Source organism: Mustela nivalis (genome assembly GCF_964662115.1).
Source record: "Mustela nivalis genome assembly, chromosome: 16".
Lineage (NCBI taxonomy): Eukaryota > Metazoa > Chordata > Mammalia > Carnivora > Mustelidae > Mustela > Mustela nivalis.
The window spans coordinates 60,120,990-60,135,767 of NC_139035.1; the positions used below are offsets into that span (position 1 = coordinate 60,120,990).

The 14,778-nt window shown below is 41.2% G+C and overlaps 1 protein-coding gene across 1 annotated transcript in view; it reads left to right on the plus strand.

Moving 5' to 3' along the window:
- The window catches only part of TMCO1 (transmembrane and coiled-coil domains 1), a 43,875-nt gene that overhangs the window by 1,647 nt on the left and 27,450 nt on the right, over positions 1-14,778 (plus strand). The window contains exon 3 of the mRNA XM_082702303.1: positions 4,978-5,037. Coding sequence (XP_082558429.1) covers positions 4,978-5,037 — 60 coding nt within the window. The remainder of the gene's footprint in view (positions 1-4,977; positions 5,038-14,778) is intronic.

Sequence of the window (14,778 nt, forward strand, 5' to 3'; positions counted from 1 at the left end):
CAGTAAGTGTTTTCGCACCAGCTGATGCAAAAGCTTTATGGGAATACGGAGATGAATCCGATTTGAATTGGTTACTTAGAGGTATATGCAGCGTTGGATATTTTTATGCACAATGCATAATACACATGGCAGTGGAGCCAGGGACGCGAGAAGTACGAGTTAGGTGCTGTGGTGGTTCTAAAGAAGAGATCCCATTCAGTTGTGAGGGGCCATGGAAGCCCCGTGTGTGGATAAGTCACCTCAACATATTAAAATCCAAGCTCCTTATCTTCACCTTCACAAACCTGATCCTCCTCTGGTATTTCTCTACCTGACAAATAGGACCTCCATGCTTCTCATAGTGCAAGCCGGAAACCCTGATACACTTTCTCACTTGGCTTTCAGGACGCCACACTCTCTTGGTTTTACTCTTACCTTGCAGGTCTTTTTTTTTTTTTAAGAGAAAGTGGGGGGGTTGGGGAAAGGCAGAGGGAGCGCGAGAAAGAATCTTAAGCAGGCTGCATGCCCAGCATAAGGCCTGAGATGGGTCTTGATCCCTCCACTCTGACCTGAGCCGAAATCAAGAGTCAGACTCTTAACTGACGGAGCAACCCCGACGCCCCTTGCCCATCATTCTTTTGCTGTTTCCTTGCTGGTTCCTCTTCTCAGCCTCTTGTTGGGCACCCCAAATTTGATTTTATCACCCTACGCTCACTCTCTTAGTGAATTCAGTCATGTACTCTATTTGGCAGTGGCTCCCAAATTTATATCCCTAGCACTCTCTCCTTAATGCAAGATCCAGATATCCTGGTAATAACATTGTATAGTGAGCGATGGTAGCTACACTTGTGGTGAGCATAATGTGTAAGGAGTTGAATCACTATGTTGTACTCCTGAAATTAACATTGTGTGTCAGCTATGCTCAAATAAAGATTCATGTATCAATTTGTCAGTTATACTGTAATGTTGAATATACATTTCAAACCCAGTATGTCCAAATTGAATACTTTATCCTCACTTAAGACTGCTTCATTTGGGGGCGCCTGGGTGACTCAGTGGGTTAAGTCTCTGCCTTCGGCTGAGGTCCTGGTCTCAGGTTCCTGGGCTTGAGTCCCACGTCGGGCTCGTTGCTCAGCAGGGAGCCTGCTTCCTCCTCTCTCTCTTCCTACTTGTGATCTCTCATTCTGTCAAATAAATAAATAAAATCTTTAAAAAAAAAAAAAAGACTGCTTCATTTGTACTTTTCAGGATCTTGGTCAATGGCAAGTCTATCTCTCTACTTGCTCAGGTCATAATCCTTGTGCCATTATCTTTAAGTCTTCTGTCACACTCTGCATCTAATACTTTTGGGCTGCCTTCACACATATCCAGAGTCTGATTTTCCATCATTTCCTTTGATAATTACCTCCATCCTTTGCATGTATTATTGTAGCAATCTTCAATAAGTGTTCCTATTTCCCTATAGTCCGCTCCCAAGATAACAGCCAGAATAATTCTTTTTTTTTTTTAAAGTAGGTTCCAGGGACTCCTGGGTGGCTCAGTTCGTTAAGCGGCTGCCTTCAGCTCAGGTCATGATCCCAGCGGCATGGGATGGAGTCCCACATCAGGCTCCTTGCTTGGCAGGGGGCCTGCTTCTCCCTCTGCCTCTGCCTACCACTCTGTCTGCCTGTGCTCACTAGCTCTCTCCCTCTCTCTCTCTGACAAATAAATAAATAAAATCTTAAAAAAAAAAAAAAAGTAGGTTCCACATCCAGTGTGGAACCCGGTGCAGGACTTGAACTCAGGACCCTGAGATCAAGACCTGAGCTGATATCCAGAGTCAGATACTCCAATAACTGAACCACCCAGGCACCCAGAATAATCCTTTTTAGAGCCTGTTAGATCATGTCCCCTTCCTGCTCATAACCCTGTGATGGTGTCCCAGTTTTACTCAAGAACAGCCAAAGTCCTTTCAGTGGCCTGCTGAGCCTCCCCCGTTATAGCTCTGATGCTCTTCCCCTCTCACACACTCGGCTTCAACCACACTGACCCTGTAGTTCCTTGCTGTGCCTCAGCCACACTCCAGTGCTCAGAGTCTTCTACTGCTTGTTCCTCTGCCTGGAATATTCTCTATGATGTCTGCTTAGTTAACCCTCATACCTTCTTCAAATCTTTGTTCAAAGTTTACTTCTGTGAGCCTTAACTTGGCCACCCTTTTTCAAACTGCAGCCTGCCCATCTCCACCGCTGCTGCTCCTGGTCTCCTAGACCTCGCTCTCATCCCCCCCTCCCCACCCCATGACTTTTGTCACTTTCTAATATATTACAGGATCTATTTGTGTATTGTGTTACTGTTTATTGTTTATCTCCCCCCGCCAGGAGAGCGTTTTTGTTGTTGTTCTGATATAGTCTTTGTACCTAGAACAGTGACTGGCACGCAGTAAAAGTTTAATAAATACTTGGTGACTTGAATACTTTCTTCTTTCACCCTGTGTGTGCAGTCCACCCTCAAGCCCTGTTACTGTTCTCCTCTGGGGAAGTTTGCGATCTCTCCACATCCCTCCAGTTCTGCCGCCACCACCTAGTCTAAACTGTCATGTTTCCTGTGATCTACTGCGATAGCCTCCTCATTGGTCTCCCTGCAGCCACTCGGATTTCTTCTCTACAGGGCAGCCCAAGTAATTTTTTCAAGACACAGATCTTATCATGTTACATGCCCTTCTCAAAATACTGTGTTTTTCCCCATTGCTTTTAGGAGAAAGGCGGGGCTTGTAAGGTCCAGTGTGGTTGGATGCGTCTTCTCTTCCCCTGCAACTACATCCTGTATCCCTTGCTTTCTATTCTCTAGCAGCTCGGGCCCTTTTCCCATCCTCTGGGCTAGTCTTCCTTATTTCTGCCGTGCGTCTAGACATCTGCTCTTCCTTCTAACTAGAATAACTTTCCTTTCTCTTTTGGTCTAGCAAACTCCTGCTCATTCTTTAGCTCTCAAAAGCTTATTTAGTCTTTCAGAAGGGTCAGATCTTCTACTCTGGGCCCTGCTTTATCCATAGATGTCTCCTTAGAGCATGGTGATCTAGTCTCAGCCCAGTCCCCTAGAAGACCAGGTTAATGTTCACAGTACCATCTTAGTTTCTGTTCTCTAGCCTTCTTGTTTTTTATGCACTTATGGGGAAGTGCTAAGTTATGTTGTGGTCCTTCTGGGGAGGGAAAGAAATATTTTTTGTTTCTTTGGCTAATAGTGATGATAAAGAGTAAAACATTCAATGTTTTCTGTCCATTTTGTTTTTTATTTTTATTTATTTTATTTTATTTATTTGTCAGAGAGGGAGACAGTACAAGCAGGGAGAGTGGCAAACAGAAGTAGAAGCAGGCTCACTACTGAGCAACAAGGCCCTGTGCCGTGACTTGATCCCAGGATCCTGGGATCATGACTTGAGCCAAAGGCCAGACGCTTAACTGGCTGAGCCACCCAAGCATCTCTGTCCGTATCGTTTTTTAAAATGTTATTTTGGGGGTGCCTGGGTGGCTCAGTGGGTTAAGCCTCTGCCTTCGGCTCGGGTCATGGTCTTGGGGTCCTGGGATTGAGCTCCGCATCATGCTCTCTGCTCAGCGGGGAGCCTGCTTCTCTTTCTCTCTCTGCCTGTCTCTCTGTCTATGTGTGATCTCTCTCTCTGTCAAATAAATAAAATCTTTAAAAAAATTGTTATTTTGGTAACACCTTGTAGAATTTGACTTAATTTCCTTTTATGATCTCATACTAGTAGTTTCACTCTAAATCTCTTTCTTCCCCATAGATATATGTCATGCTTTATCTTTTCATTTACATAAAAGAATACATGTACTTAGACATGAGTGCATATATTGAAACCACAAACAAACACACACATGCTTATTTTAGTCAGCATCTTACTGTTTCACTTGTACTATTGGAGTCAAATCGAGTTTTACATCTCTTTATTAAAGTAGTAATACCAATTTTAGAATTCAGGTAGCGTAATTAACGTTCCAAGAGAAAAAGTCTTACCTGCCAATTCTCTTTAATGCAACTTTTAGAAGTAACACATGTACTGTACTGTTTGCTGGTGAAGTATGCTAAGATACTATATGAAACAAAGAAAGTAAATAAGTAAAGGTAATTTTTGACATTCCTATTCTTGGTCCTTTCATAGGTGGACTATGATAGGTATATAGATCAAAGATAGTAAATGTAAAATACAAATATATTAATTATTTCTCTTTAAAAGGTTATTTTTACTCTATCATCATATTAATTGAAATGCATACAAAGAAGTTGGTCTTAGCTTTTTCTGTCTGTTTAAGTAATCTCTGTGCCCTCTGTGGGGCTCAGACTCACAATCCCGAGATCGAGAGTCACATGCTCTACTGACTGAGCCATTCAGGTGCCCCAGTTTTAGCTTTTTGACTCTGTTGATCTCCCTTCCCTAATGCATATGTCTGTCTTGCCAGTTTTCAGTATTGTAATTGTTACTCAGTTATTCGCCCTCACTATTTGCCCTCTTTAGAGGGCAAGAATCACATTTATCTTTTCATCTGCCTAGAACAGCGCTCATTACTTAGGAACCATAACTGAATAAATGAATTCCTACCTTTTATAGTGAGTATGAGACTGGTACTATAATTAACCATAGTTATCTGAGAGAACAGAATTTGAAAATCGTACTTAGACTCAACCTACGGCAGTCACCCTCAGCTGATGGTCTGAAAGCCATTTTAGTTTTTATTATGTTCCATTAGTTATTATTATTGTGTCCTTATGCAATCCTTTATGAGTGTTTGGTTGATGATGCTTCCAGTATTGTTGTCTTGGTCTGAGATTGTTGTGTCTGCCTTCTCCTGTCAGCAGGTGTGGGAGCAGATCAGTTAACTTGCTCATAACCATAATCAAAGGCAGTGTGTAACTTTCTTGTGAGCTTCTTTCATTGGCTCAACTGTGATAAAGCAGCCTTCATTTCTTTAGTATAATACATAATTAATTTTTACTGTGTTGCTCTGTTTACAGTGGAAAAGAAGAAGGAAACAATAACAGAGTCAGCTGGTCGACAACAAAAAAAGAAAATAGGTAAGATAAATTATTGGTATACACAAAATGTAGAAAAAATAAGTTTAGGAAATTTGGAAAATTTTAAATTGGAAAAAAATTCTTAGGTGATGAAAATATAATAAAGTTAATAACAGTGGTGACTCATGTGTTTGTATAATTTTGTGGTTTACAGAGAGCACTTGCATACATTATCGAACCTGATTTTCTCTTGTCCATTTTGAGGGTAAAATCAAGCAGTTGCTACTGTTTCCTCTTAGCTTTTGAAATTTTAGTTTTAGTAGAACAATGCTGACATTTGTGGCTTTGAATTTGGCCGAGGGTTCTTGGCATAATTTGTAAAAGTTTTTTTTTTTTTTTTTAATATCTGTGTTGATTATTTCCAGTTAAGTCTGAGTTACTTGTGTTGTTGCCATGGCTTCCTTACTGAGATTTGACTGGTGATGGAAATCCTCCAGGGGGTAGGAAATTTACTGCTGAGTAATTTTTATCTGGTCTGAAAAGTAATGATATGTTTTTGGTTTTTCAGTGTAATTTAGAGCTTAATTACAGAATGTAATTCTGTTCCAAAAAGACAATTTATAAATGATTAGATATGATTTATATTTGTACTTTGTGATGCTTCCTGACTCTGAAATTAGGAAAAAAATATGAAACTGTGTGTTTTGTTCAGAAACTATGTCTCTGCATAGGTCACTGCCATTATATCCTAGGAAAGAATTCTACCAGCCTGGACTATGCCACTATCCTGTTCTGAACAAAACTTTTGAATTTAGTGTTTCCCATGTTTTCTAAGTGGCCTGCTCATTTAGTTCTGCGGCAGCATGCTACTGTATGTGTTCTCTGTGTCAGTTGCTCTGATGGGTCGTAGAGAAACAAGGTAGAAACAATTCTCTTAGAAAGTCTGTTTAGAGAGGGGAAGACAAACCAGTGCAGTATGGTAAGGTTGTTTGTAGAGATATATTCTGAGTTTTCAAAAAGTAAAGAGAAAGGATATCTAAACAAAACTAGGGGATTAGGTTTTCTTGAAGAGATAACGTTTTCAGGGCACCTGGGTGGCTCAGTGGGTTAAGCCTCTGCCTTCGGCTCAGGTCATGGTCTCCAGGTCCTAGGATTAAGCCCCACATCGAGCTCTCTGCTCAACAGGGAACCTGCTTTTTCCTCTCTGTCTCTGCCTGCCTCTCTGCCTACTTGTGATCTCTCTCTGTCAAATAAATAAATAAAATCTTTTTTAAAAAGAGATAATGTTTTCATTGAATCTTGAAGCTGCAATGTGAATAACTTAAAAATACAAATAAAGTAGCAGTCAGAATTAATTGAGCACTTACCATATGCAACATACTGAGGTAAACACTTTATATGTTTTAAGATTCTCTTAACATTCAGTTGTATGTAGTAGTGAAGAGTGTTACTTCATTTTATAGATGAGAAGCATGAAGCTTGAGTTAAGTCATTTTCCCTCGGTCAGTCATTCAGTGGTAGATGGGATGAAGTTAGTGGTAGAGAAGGGGTTTGGCCCTGGTCATTTGTAACTTTAACATCCAATTTTAAGCCCTGTTCATCCTAGGCAGAAGGATAGCCATCTCCAAACTCTAGAGGGATCACATAGCAAGGTATGTTCCTGAAGCTATAAATAGTTTAGTGTAACTGATGAAAGAAGGGATGTATAAAGTGTAGACAGATGAGGCTAGAGAAATAAGTAGAGTCTGTTCCTGAAGATCTTTATAAATCAAACTAAGGTAATGAGTTTAACTTGTATCCAGAAGACTTTTCATCTTTCCATATCCATTAAAGGATTTAAGCAGAGATTGACATCAGATTTTAAGGAAGACAACTCTGGCAGTAGTTTGGAGATAAATGGGAGAAGGGATCATTCTGGAGGCAGGAGGTCATGAGGCTTTTTAAAAATCTGAGATGCAAAAATGGCAAGAATCTGAACTTAAGTAGAGGCGGTGGTAATGGAATAGAAGTAGGAGTAACAGGACTTGATGACTGTTTCGATGTGGCAAGTGGAGAGAGGTATGAGTCTACAAAGAAGTCCATATTTCTGATTTGGAAAAATTGGAGGAGTAGCAAATTGGGATGGGGAAGAAAAGAGAGGATAATTTCAGGTTTGAACGTACTGGATTTGAAATGCCTGTGTGACAGTAGGTGAAAATACTTGGTACACAGTTGGATATGTGGTTTCTGAGCTAGCAGAGGGATTAAAGGCTATAAACAGATTTTAGAATCGTATACTTTCAAGTAGTAATTGAGTTCACACACAGAGGAGACCATATAAAGTAAGAAAAGGAAAGGGCTGAGGAAACAGAGGGAGCAGAAGTGGAACCCTACAGAAGTATTACCAGAGAAGTCAGAAAGCGTTTGCCATCGTAGCTGAGGGATGAGCTTCAGAGGATAGAGAGGATCTAAGGTGTTAAATGTCTAAGAGGCAAATGGAAATGAAAGTTATTGTTAGTGATGTAGCAAGAATGATTTCAGGGGCGTGATGGGGGACAGAAGCCAGTTGTCTAGGTGAGGAGAAAATGAATGCACAGTGAGGAAGTGAAGACATTGAACACAGAATCATTCTATCGAGTAGCTTTGCTCCAAAGGATAGGAAAGATACAAAAATGGAAGGCAGATTGCTCTCTGCCCTTAAGTTGACAACACAAACTGTCTAAAATGTAAATTAACTTTAGCATGGAATGCAACCTTGAACTTTTTGCTCACCAAAAAGTATCAGAATTTAAGAGAAATAACACCTGTGAAGTGTTGGTTATCAATGTCTTATTAGGAGTTAAAAGGTGTAATGTTCATGCGAAGTTGTTTAAAAGACAATCTATCCATGCTCTAGATTTGTAAATTTTACTCTGAGATTAAGCCAAACCATCAGAAATCTATAAACCTAAACTGCATTATTTTGGACTCCCTAAAGATTGCTTCTACTCCATTTCACCTTAACATTTGTACTGTTGGGCACGTTGTGGAAAACCCAGCCGGATACAGTTTATTGTACTACTACTGTGGAATACTTTTGAGAACATTACAACATCACAGTGTCTCTTGACGAGCAGTTTTGGAAACTTCCTAATAGTTTTCAATGTCAAGAAAAACAATGTTAGGGGCGACTGGTTGCCTCAGTTGGTAGAGTGTGCAACCCTTTGATCTTGGGGTTGAAAGTTTGAGCCCCATGTTGGGTATAGAGATAACTTAAAAAGAGTAAAATCTTAATGAAAGGAAGGAAGGAAGGGGGAGAAAAGCAGTGATTCTCATAAATTATTCATTTACTTTGATTTTGTGGACTTAGCTTGAACCCTTTGGACTAGCTGCTGATAAGCAGAGAGTCACATTTGCTGTTCACCTCTGGCAACTTTACACGACTGATTCAGTATATTTCTGTGAATTGACTCTGTCACAGTTTTGTTACTGTGCAACCCTTACTTTCCCTTTCCTCAGGTCCCTACTTGAGCTTTACAAGAATACAGACAGTAGTTGGGGGGTGCTGTGGATGGTGACTGTGCTGCACTGAAAAAAGCAAGTTTTCAGTATGAGGAGGGTGCGCAGCACAATGATAAGATTTCAGAGAAGCAAAATGCCACTGATTTTACTAGGTGAAGCTCTTTGATCATAGTCTTGGGTAGAACCATTAATTCAAAGGTTCCTGGGATGGAGCCCCGCATCGGGCTCTCTGCTCAGCAGGGGGCCTCTTTCCCCTCTTGCTCTGCCTGCCTGTCTGCCTACTCGTGATCTCTCTCTCTCTCAAATAAATAAATAAAATCTTTAAAAAAAAAAAAAAAAGAAAAGGCTGAAATGTCTTACATTTGAACTAAAGACCTTAGGTTCACCAGTTTTTTTTAAAGTTACATTTATTATTTGAGAGAGAGAGGGTGTGCACCTCAGGGGAGGGGCAGAGGGAGAGGGAGAGAGAGAATCTCAGGCAGGCTCCCTGCTGAGCACAGACCTTGTCATTGTGGGGCTCGATCTCAGGACCCTGAGATCATGATCTGAGCTGACATCAAGTCAGACGCTTAACTGACTGAGCCACCAGGGCCCCCCTTATGTTCCCATTCTTTTATTTTTTTTTTTTTAAGATTTTATCTATTTTTATCTGAAAGACAGAATATGAGAGACAGCATGGGGAGGGAGGGGCAGAGGGAGAGGGAGAAGCAGGATCCCCACTGAGCAGGGGGCCCGATGCAGCGTATAACTGACTGAGCCACGCAGGGCCCCCTAGGTTCCCCATTCTTAATTTCAGGGGTAGATGTTTTGGCTGTTTTACATTTCCCTCTTCCCCTACATTTCCCACAGAAGGGAAACAAATTTACTTTTGATATATGAATTTTATTTAGTTCTTTTGGCTACATAGATAATAAATCCCCCAATACCTCAAGTATTGGGGGATTTATTTGCCGAACGTATGGGATCCCAAACTCAGAAAACACTGAAGTAGTCGGTTACAGGAAGGCAGGAACTGTATTAAAGCCCGTCTGGAAGGCATAGCAAGCCCTGAGATGAAGTGAGACAGTGGGCTCCAGTGTTTTTAAGGCTGCACTATTGTTATTTTTTAGAGAGGGGGAGACTCGTAAGCAGTCTCCATGCCTAGCATGGAGCCTGATATGGGGTTCAGTCTCACGACCCTGAGATCAAGACCTGAGCTTTGCTTGACCAGCTGAGCCCCCCAGGTGCCCCCAAGGCTGCATTATTGATATGTCCTTCTCTCTCTTTCTGTTCAGCTTCTCCCACTTGCTCTGTAGTGTTTTTCTGGCATTTAGGCTGTGCCTACACCTAACTTTGGCTTGTGTCCTAGGGTTCTGCCTAAATCAGTCTTACTCACGATGTGCTCTGTAGACCCCCTGCGTCAGTACTGTATGAGTAAAGAGCTCTGCATCTTCCTCCCAGACTACTGAGTCAGGATCTCTGGGACCAAGGAGTCTGCTGTTTTTAACAGGCTTCCCAGATTTTCTTAGACAAACTGAAGTTTGAGAGCCAGTGCTATATTATAATTTTTCTGTTTCTACTCCCACAGTTAATTGATTTACTATTCCTGGTTTTCTGGTTTAAATTTCTGAGTGAAGGAATCTGGTTGGCTCAGCTCGTCTCTTTACACCATGGGTCATGAGAAGGCACAGGGATTGGCTGCCTGCTAGGTCGGTAGTGCAGGGTGGGGGTGATGGGAATCTTTGAAAGGCTGGCCCTCAGCAAGGACTCTGGTAGGAAGCCAATACCCTCAGATGGCTGGGGAAGGGAGGGCAGGCATTCAGAAGCTTGACAGAGCTGGGATGGATATCTCTTTTCTTCGTGACCTAGAGATATGGGAGGAAATTTTTGAAATTTAATTTATTTTGGTCCCTGAATTTATATATTCACTCTAGGCCTTTATCCTGTTTGGATTTTCCATAAAAGAAGACTGCCTCAGGCATTTAGTTTAAATTTTGCTTCCTCTCCATTACCAAATCTATGTGAAATTTCAAGGTTATATTATTAATTGGTTTTCATTCAAGACAACTCAGAATGTAGAACTCCCATGGGATATCTAATTCTTTTAATCTATAGAATGGCACCTGCTATTTTGACCTTCTCTCTGTTATTTAAAAATGTTCACCATCTCCCAAACTGTTGGTTGGATTTGACCAACCGGTTGCCTCCTATATTGATTTCCATTCTTTGACAGAAAAGACACTTATTATTGACTAAGGTAAATGAGGAAGTGTTCCTTTCTTAAATAAATTATGTTATCTTGTTGCACACAGCCTAATGTTGTCAAATTAAAATGTATAGTGGATTGGCTACTGTCTGTTCATTCTGTAGTCAGAATAGATGCTATCATTGCTACTAGTTGATTCCCATAACTACAAACAATACAGCCTCCTTTTTTTTTTTCAAAGATTTTATTTATTTATTTGACACAGAGAGAGAGACTACAAGAGAGGGAACATGAGCAGGGGGAGTTGGAGAGGGAGGAGCAGGCTTCCCGCTGAGCAGAGAGCCCAATATGGGGCTCGATACTAAGGCCCTGGGATCATGACCTGAGCCAAAGGGAGAAGCTTAACAGTTGAGCCACCCAGGTGCCCTTCATGTATTACATGACTGTGTTGACAGGCTAGTCTTCATAAATTTATCTAACCCCAAATGGAACATAAGAATTTTATTCTTAGGAATAATTGTTTTTGTTTTGTTTTTGTCCTGGACATTTGAATTTAACTTCTTTGTTTTTATGTTTATGCTTCTTGAGGCATCTTCGCATTTTCTACCCACAGAGAGATCAGGTTCATTTCAGATGAAATTTTGCATGTATGATGTTTCCCTGTTAAATATATTTGTTTTGGGGGCACCTGCGTAGCTCAGTTGGTTAAGCAACTGCCTTCGGCTCAGGTCATGGTCCCAGAATCGTGGGATCAAGTCCCACATTGGGCTCCCAGCTCCATGGGGAGTCTTCTTCTCCCTCTGACCTCCCCTCTCATGCTCTCTCTCACTCTGTCTCTCTCTCTCTCAAAATAAATAAATAAAAATCTTAAAAAAAATATATATATATATATGTATATTTGTTTAGTTTGTTGTTTCTTTATTCTGTTTCTTCTTTTTGTCCCTTTTCTCTACAGAAGCATCTTTTTAAAAATCAACTTTACCTTTTTATATACTATCTTTTTGTTCTCTTCTGTCAGAAATGGTCCCTAGTGAAAAATGGAGTCACTAGAGTATATAACATAGACCTTCCAGGGAGCCTCAGACATAATCAGCTGTTAATTGTCCATGAGTGAAATCCCTGTGCTGAGAACTAGTCTTAGCGGCTTCTGCTGTCCCATCTGACTCAGTCCTGTGCAGCTGATAGTGCCGTGCCCTGGATTTATCAGAGATGGGTAGGTGTGAAAGCAAGCATCGAAGATACTTGTATCTGTCACCTCCTCCAAAACCAAGGGAATATAAACCTATTTTTTAATTATTTGAAACCGACTAAAACTGCTTTGTATATGGTAGGTATTTAGTAACAATTTGAATTGAAGACTCTTCAGGAACCTTAATAGTGTTGGTGTGTAGCGTAATCCTGTATGGCTCTATTATTAAGCCGTATACACATTGTTTACCCTGGTAACAATAACCTTAACGGTTATTGTTTCTCTGTGGACTTAGCTTCAGAAAAACTATGTCACCTCAGTTTGCTCTCAGCTTTTAGGCTCTTTGTGCAAATTTGTTCGGGCTATCAGCTTCATCATAAAGGGCTACCCCTTCGCCCTGACCCCCCCAAAAGGACTTCTTTCCCTAGAAAAGGATTTTTGGTATGCTGTATCTTCATATCAGGTTTTATTATGTTGCTGAATCCTTCATGAAATAATATTGAGCACATACCACAATATTGAGCAACTAAGTACATGCCAGTTACTGAGGTTACAGAGATGAAGAAGGCATAGGATTCCTTGTTCTCCAGGAACCTGCCATCTGGTTGGGTTGATGGGTAGATAGATCTTTACAAGAGAATGTATAAACTCAGTATAATGGTAAAGATATGCATAAAATATTCTGGAAGCATAAAGAAGGGACTGCTAATCTAGTGTTCAGTAAAGCAGTCATTAGCTATATTTGGCTTTTTAAATTAATTAAAGTTAAATGAAGTAAAAATTTTAGTTCCTCAGTCACAATGGCCATATTTTATTTGCTCGGGAGCCACATGTAATTAGTGACTACTTTATTGCCAGCCCAGATAGAGAATATCTTCATAATTATAGAAAACTCTATAGGGGTGCCTGGGTGGCTCAGTCAGTTAAACGTCTGCCTTTGGCTCTTGTCATGATCCCAGGGTCCTGGAATTGAGCCCCACATCAAGATTCTTGCTCACTGGGGAGCCTGCTTCTCCCTCTCCCTCTGCTGCTCCCCCTACTTATGCTCTCTCTCTCTCAAATAAATAAAATCTAAAAAAGGAAAAGGAAATTCTGTAGAACATTATTGACTAAGGAGTCAAGATTTTAAAAAGGAGGTGACAGAGAGCTGAGACTTAAAAGTTGAGAACTAGCTAACCAGGAAGGGCGTGGCTAGGGACAGAATAAAATATTCTAGGTAGAAATCCCAGTTGGTCGAGACTGAGGAGTTTCTTGGGATGTGTGGTTTTTAGAGCTAAAACTGGAACAATCCTGGAAAAACTGGGACAGTTGGTCGCCCAAGTAGAAAGGACTTCATAGACAAAGGCACTGGATCTAGAGAAAAGTTTCACATCAAGAGCAGCTTACGTTTTTTTGGTGTTGCAGGAACCTCTGCAGTACAGTTCATGTGAGGGATTGGAAATGAGGCTGCAGGGATAGACATCAGACTTGTCAGTGACACTGGAACATGAGCTTGTAGGGGGGAAAGGCCATGCCAGAATTTTAAGCTGGGGAGTATCATAATTTTGGTCAGTTTTACGTCTTAGGTAGATCTGACGGGCAGCCTTGTGGAAGATGAATTTGAGGGAGCAAGTTTGGAGGCAGTGAGATGCTTGGAGACTTGAAGCAATATAGGTAAAGTGGTTAGAAATCCTAAGGACATGGTAATGGGGGGGGAGGTTTCATAAGTATTTATGAGGTATGTGGGGTGCCTGGGGGGCTCAGTTAGTTAAGTGTTCAACTCTTGGTTTTGGCTCAGGTCATGATCTTTGATCTAGGATCAGGCCCCATATCAGGCTCCTTGCTCAGCAGGGAGTCTGCTTGAAATTGCCTCTCCCTCCCCCCCCACCCCCCACTCCCCAGAGCGTGCACACTCCTCTCTCTCTCTCTCTTTCTCAAATAAATACATCTTCAAAAAATACTTACGAGGCATAATTAATAGGATGTGGTGTTTGAGTGAGACAGGAGGGAGTCAGGGTTATGCCAAGGCCTCTAGCATCAGTGATCCCCTCTACCTTTTTATTTTGTAGTGGTAGTCCCTTCCCTCAGTAGTTGTTTTATGCCCATTTACCTTCTCATCATCTTATACCCCAGCCCTCAACCCCCAATTTGAAAACATCTTGTTACATCGTAAGAGGACTGCCCAGATAGCAAAGGCGCTCCCCCCCACCAGGATAGACCTTAGCTCCATTCATTCTTCTTCATTTTGTTCCATACATCTCCAGCATCCCACTCTCTCCTGCCCCTATTCTTCCCTTCCCTGGAGAACAAACTGGACAGGAGCCGTTCAGGGCAAGGGATCATGTCTTCGTCCCGCTCTGTGCTGTTGGGAAGCCGCAGTCCACTCTGCAGGCCAGCCCTCCTGTAGGCCTCTTTGTTCCTCCTTTCCTGTACCTGCCCAAATTTACTTGCCCTCACACCAGTTTATTCTAATGGTATATATTTTTGTTTTAGAGGTTATTGTATTTTTATTTTGTAATCTTCCTGTGAGGTGGGGATTTTTGTGTTTTTTGTTCATTTGTGTATCCCCAGTGCTCAGAAGAGTGCCTGGAATGTGGTAGATAATCAGTGTTTGTTGAAGTAATTAATCCTGGTGATGGTAATCATGACCAAAGAAAGCAGTAGTAGAGGGTACATAGAGATTACTGGCTTGGGAGTTGGGAAACGTGGAGTCTTGTCCTGGCTCTGCCACGGAATGCTCACAGGTTCTCTACCAAGTCACTTCCCCTTCGCGGAACCTCAGTTTCTTTCTGGAAACAATGAAATCTCTGCATTGATGGGATTCAGCAAATAATGGCATTGATGTACAGTTGAGACTTTGTTAAGTATTTTGGGTTGTGTGTATATAACAACTTTCTTAAAATATATGTGAAATTTTCTAGCTTTCTAATTCCCTTTACTAAAAACCTATGCTTATTTTTAGAGTAAT